This window comes from Lactuca sativa, chromosome 3 (assembly GCF_002870075.4).
Source record: "Lactuca sativa cultivar Salinas chromosome 3, Lsat_Salinas_v11, whole genome shotgun sequence".
Classification (NCBI taxonomy): domain Eukaryota; kingdom Viridiplantae; phylum Streptophyta; class Magnoliopsida; order Asterales; family Asteraceae; genus Lactuca; species Lactuca sativa.
The window spans coordinates 4,036,219-4,040,667 of NC_056625.2; the positions used below are offsets into that span (position 1 = coordinate 4,036,219).

Consider the following 4,449-nt stretch of genomic DNA (forward strand, 5'->3'; position numbering starts at 1 on the left):
CTTTTTGAGTTTGATTTGTGATGCAATTGGTCCCTTCTTGTGTTGAGGCTTCGAATCTAGATCCAAAGAGGTCCAGAGACCTTAACTTATTGATCTTTATGGGTTTCATGGAGAGTTATGAGCTTAGGATGGCATATTGAGGCCATTTATTCAAATAGAGCCATTGGGTCTTTGCATGGGCATCAAGATCCAAACTTTACGTATTTATTTTGCTTAAGGAGGCCAGATCTATGAGTTAGAGGAACGGATCTGACCTCAGGAGCTCATTTGAGCTTAAGCATGGCATGAACTCGCCGAGTACCAAGAGCAGACTCAGCGAGTAGGGTTAGTGTTTCCCCATAGTTCACTCAGCGAGTATTTGCCGAGTTGGGGGAATGACTTAGTGAGTCCGAAGGAATTAGAGGGCTGGAGTTCAAGGCGGAACTCGCCGAGTTCATATTGGGACTCAGCGAGTTGAGTCGGGGTGGCCCCGTGACTCATGCCAGGTGTGACCCGTCGAGCAGGGGAAAGACTCGATGTGTCATGCGGGACCAGAGGGTTAGTGGACACGCGTAGACTCGCTGAGTCACCTAAGTGCACTCGGCGAGTCGAGTCAGAATCTGACCATTGACTTTGTTGACTTTGAGGATTGGTCAACAATGGAGTCTTTGTGTCAAGAGAGGGTTGAGTCTAGTCTTTAGAGTTATATTTATGAGAGTATATTACTTTATGTGATTAGGCGGAGGCTAGACCGTATTGCTACAGAGTCAGAGATTTACTGAGACATCTGAGGTGAGTCTTCTCACTATACTTTACCTTGAGTGGTAAGTAGGGTTATGTGACAGAGTATCTTCTATGGTATGTATGCTTACAGTTTTATGTGTTATGTGTTTCAGGTACCAGTAATGATCGCAGGAAGGCGCCAGCATGATTCGTACACACACATGGGATCTTATGTATTTCGATCTTGGGAAATGTTTTTGTGAAACAAAGATATGATACAATTAGATTTTGTTAATAAATGTGTTGGAAAATGTGTTTTGAAATATTAAAAATTGTTTTAATTTGTACGGTGTTACAATATCTCCACCACGTGGGCTAGAAATACATGATTTTTCTTGTGCGGACACTTTTGTGCCTTGATGCATGAGATAAGACGAAGATTTACACCAGGTTTATCGTCGTAAATGATTAGAGTTTCGCTGTTGGGTAGGTGAAGGCGAACAGCCTTCACATGGCACATAATATCAGCATGGTGGGGGCTTAACCAATCCATACCGATTATCACAACAAAACTTCAAATAGTAACCGACATTAAGTCGATTGAAAATGAGTAGTTATTCAGTGTTAATGTGCATCCTACGTATATATCTTTGGTTGTTTCAGTCTTCCCATTAGCCATCTCCACCGTGAAGGCTTCACTTAGCTTTTGGGGTTGTTAATTTAGTAGGTGTTTGAATTTGTGACTCACAAAACTCCGCTTAGCCCCACTATCGAACAAAATGCATGCATAAATATTGTTGAGGAGAAACGTACCAGTGACAATAGTCGGATCTAAAACTACTTCACCCTGCCCTAATATTAGTACCCTGTTGGATCCCCCATCACCCTGGTTGTTAGCTTTTGGACAATTCTGCTTGAAATAGCCAGCCTCCCCACACCCATAACACGTGCGGTTGGCCCTGACATTGTCGGTTTGAGGGTTGTTTTATCACGGAGGCGCTATACAATATTGGGCAATGTGCCCTTTTCTATTGCAGTTGGTGCATTGAAAATCCTTGCATGCACCAATGTGAAGATAACTACATTTGTCGCATTTCGGGTTTGAACCTTCATAAGGTTTCGTAGGTGCTAGGTTGGTTGTAATCGTTGCAGTTGGAGTTGATGAGGTTTGAGCGGTAGTAGCGTGAACTGCTACCGTTTTTTGTTTCTTAGAAGATCCTAAATAGTGTCCCCATTTCCTTTTTTTCTCGAATTCTTCTTCTTGTCTCTTTCCTTCTTGGCTTTTTTCTCAGTAGTCTTGGTGCCTTTCTTGTTTCCATGATCATACAACTTTTGAGCTAGACGTTTTGCACTATCGAAAGTTTCAGGGTTTGCTGCGATCACGTTCCCCTGAATTGGAGGAGTTAACCCCCAAATGAAACATTCAATTTTCTTTCCCTCCGAGGTTATCATCCCCGGACACATAAGTGCTAGCTCGCTGAACCAAGTGATATAGGCTTCAATATCTGAGTTTTGCACAACAAGATTCCATAATTCCTACTCCAGTTTCTGTATTTCCCCACGAGGACAATATTCAGCCAACAGCATCTCCTTGAGTTCCTCCTACGGCATGGCATTTGCAACTGGAAGTGTTAATGCCTCAACATGGCCATTCCACCACGATAGTGCTCGATCAACAAATGTACAAGCTTCGAACTTCACTTTACTCTATTCAGGGCATTCACATATTTCGAAGACCGACTCGATCTTCTCAATCCAGCGCTTCAAAGTTATCACCCCACTAGTTCCGTTGAATGTTCGGGGTTTTGCATTAGAGAAATCTTTATAAGTGCATGCTTTCGTGGCCCCATGATTCATTCCATGGTTGGAGCTTCCTGTTCCCTGACCATTTCCGCCTCCATTGTTTCCATTGTGGATATGTGCTAATGCCGCAGTGACTATGGCCGATACTGCTATCTGGAATGCAGCAAAGTTTACCTCCGACGGAGGCGGTGGTGGTGGTGGTCGCGTGTTGTTGTTTTTGCGCACGTATCTTCGAGGCATCTTCTGTCATGGATCATAAGGACGATGAGTTTATAATGATTTCGGATATCTTTTATTGTTTTGCGGTTTCGGCAATTCAGTTGTGCTTATAAGTGAGATCATACAGTATCAAGAAATAATGAAAATAGAACTCATAGCAGATAACAACATCACAAATAAAACACACACTAGTTTCATTACTGATAAAATTTTGGTACATGTTACATGAAAATTTGGCCTTTATATGGCCTACAGCACATGGGATAATAGTCATACATCATAACAACCCCCCTCGAGTAGTGTAATCACTTAATCAAAGGGATAACCCTACATACATAAAACAAAAAGGAAAAGAGATAACATCAAGAGCATGTGGCGGGTAGGATGGGTCCTACTCGCGGCAGGAGGTCTCCAGTGATGCTGATGATGAAGTGGATGCGCCCTGAAGCCTGGCCAAATGGCTCTCAGTGGCAGGTAGCCAGGCCTCCAACGCTGCCTGCCTCTCCTGGTAGTCGCTCACTCCCTCTTGAGTCTGTCTCCCGGCATGCTCCACCGCAGCTCTCATTGCCTCCATCTGAGCGGCAGTCGTCTGGGCCTCCTCCCCAATGTCTCATGTCATCCTGACAATAACGGGGAGGGCGCGGTCGGCCGACCCTCCATGTCAGAGGTCGTACATTCCCTGGTCTATGCCAAAGGGTGGTCGCACCCCTTGCTGTCTGCTCTATCTCCAAATGTCATGGGCCCATGGGGGGCCATCATATGTGCTGGCACCCACGTCATGTATGGAGGGTTGATGACTTTGGACTCCGCGTCCGAGTCATCCTCATCACTCTCATCGAACTCATCCTCCTCGAAGTCTATCACTGGTTTTGTGGGTCCCTCTTTCTGTTCTTCGGGGTCCTCTATGGGTTCCTCGTTCGGTGCTTCGGGGTCTTCCATTGGTTCTTCCTTCGCCTCCTCTTCTGGATCAGGCTCGAGTCGTCCTCCATTCCCCTCATTGGGAAAGTAAGGATATCCCGTAACATGAAATCCGGCCAAAGGTCCGCACGAGAATATAAGCACGAAAAGGAAATATAAGAAAATACAATAAAGGGTTCACTTACTATTAAAATACTCCTATAGTATTTTTTTTTTATTATGTTCGGTTCATCAAACCTTTGGGTATTAGGTTGACAAGTTTCAGATTCGTTGTCCACCCCGATCACTCCCAAACACATGTTAGTCGTATTTTGAATAAATATAGTTGATCAGGACATATTATCCTCAATACGATTACATAACTGCCTGGGTTTAACCGCGATGTCCAACTCCTCCAAAAAAAATTATTGTTTCCTTATCTTTGTTCAGAGTGTTTTAGTCCCATTGTATTTATAGTTGCATATCTTGTATGGTTAGATATGCTAGTTCACTATAAACAATGCTCTAACACCAATCTGTCACACCCCTGAACCAGTACGGCGGAAACGTCCGGGGGCGAATGACTTCATTTTGTAATACCTTAGCAAGTGTGTATAAATGAAACATAGACATCATCAACATCATGTATTAAATATAACAGCATACATAGTTTAAATCATTGTGTTTGTTGATAAAATTACATCCCAGAAATATCAAGTGTATGTTGAAAACAAAATACAAGAACATCCCAAAAGTCCAAAGCTGCCAACCTGCCTAGTGAGTTCCCGAGAATACAAATTATTTTGAAAAGCATCAACATATAAAATG

At 43.4% G+C, this 4,449-nt stretch overlaps 1 protein-coding gene across 1 annotated transcript; it reads right to left on the reverse strand.

Annotated features, from left to right (window-relative positions):
• Nucleotides 1-1,920: 1,920 nt before the first annotated feature.
• Nucleotides 1,921-2,745, reverse strand: LOC111877629 (enhancer of mRNA-decapping protein 1-like). Its single transcript, XM_023874145.1, has 2 exons — nt 2,479-2,745; nt 1,921-2,091 (listed from the first exon to the last, which is right to left on the reverse strand). Exons 1-2 carry the CDS (start codon nt 2,743-2,745, stop codon nt 1,921-1,923), a joined length of 438 nt encoding a protein of 145 aa, XP_023729913.1.
• Nucleotides 2,746-4,449: the final 1,704 nt, after the last annotated feature.

Bases quoted from the DNA above. Each gene is read 5' to 3' on its own strand.
- LOC111877629 (XM_023874145.1), bottom strand. From the start codon at position 2,745: ATGCCTCGAAGATACGTGCGCAAAAACAACAACACGCGACCACCACCA. The intron at 2,092-2,478 runs GTGATAACTTTG...CCTCCAATTCAG, and splicing joins CATTCAACGGAACTAGTGGG to GGGAACGTGATCGCAGCAAA.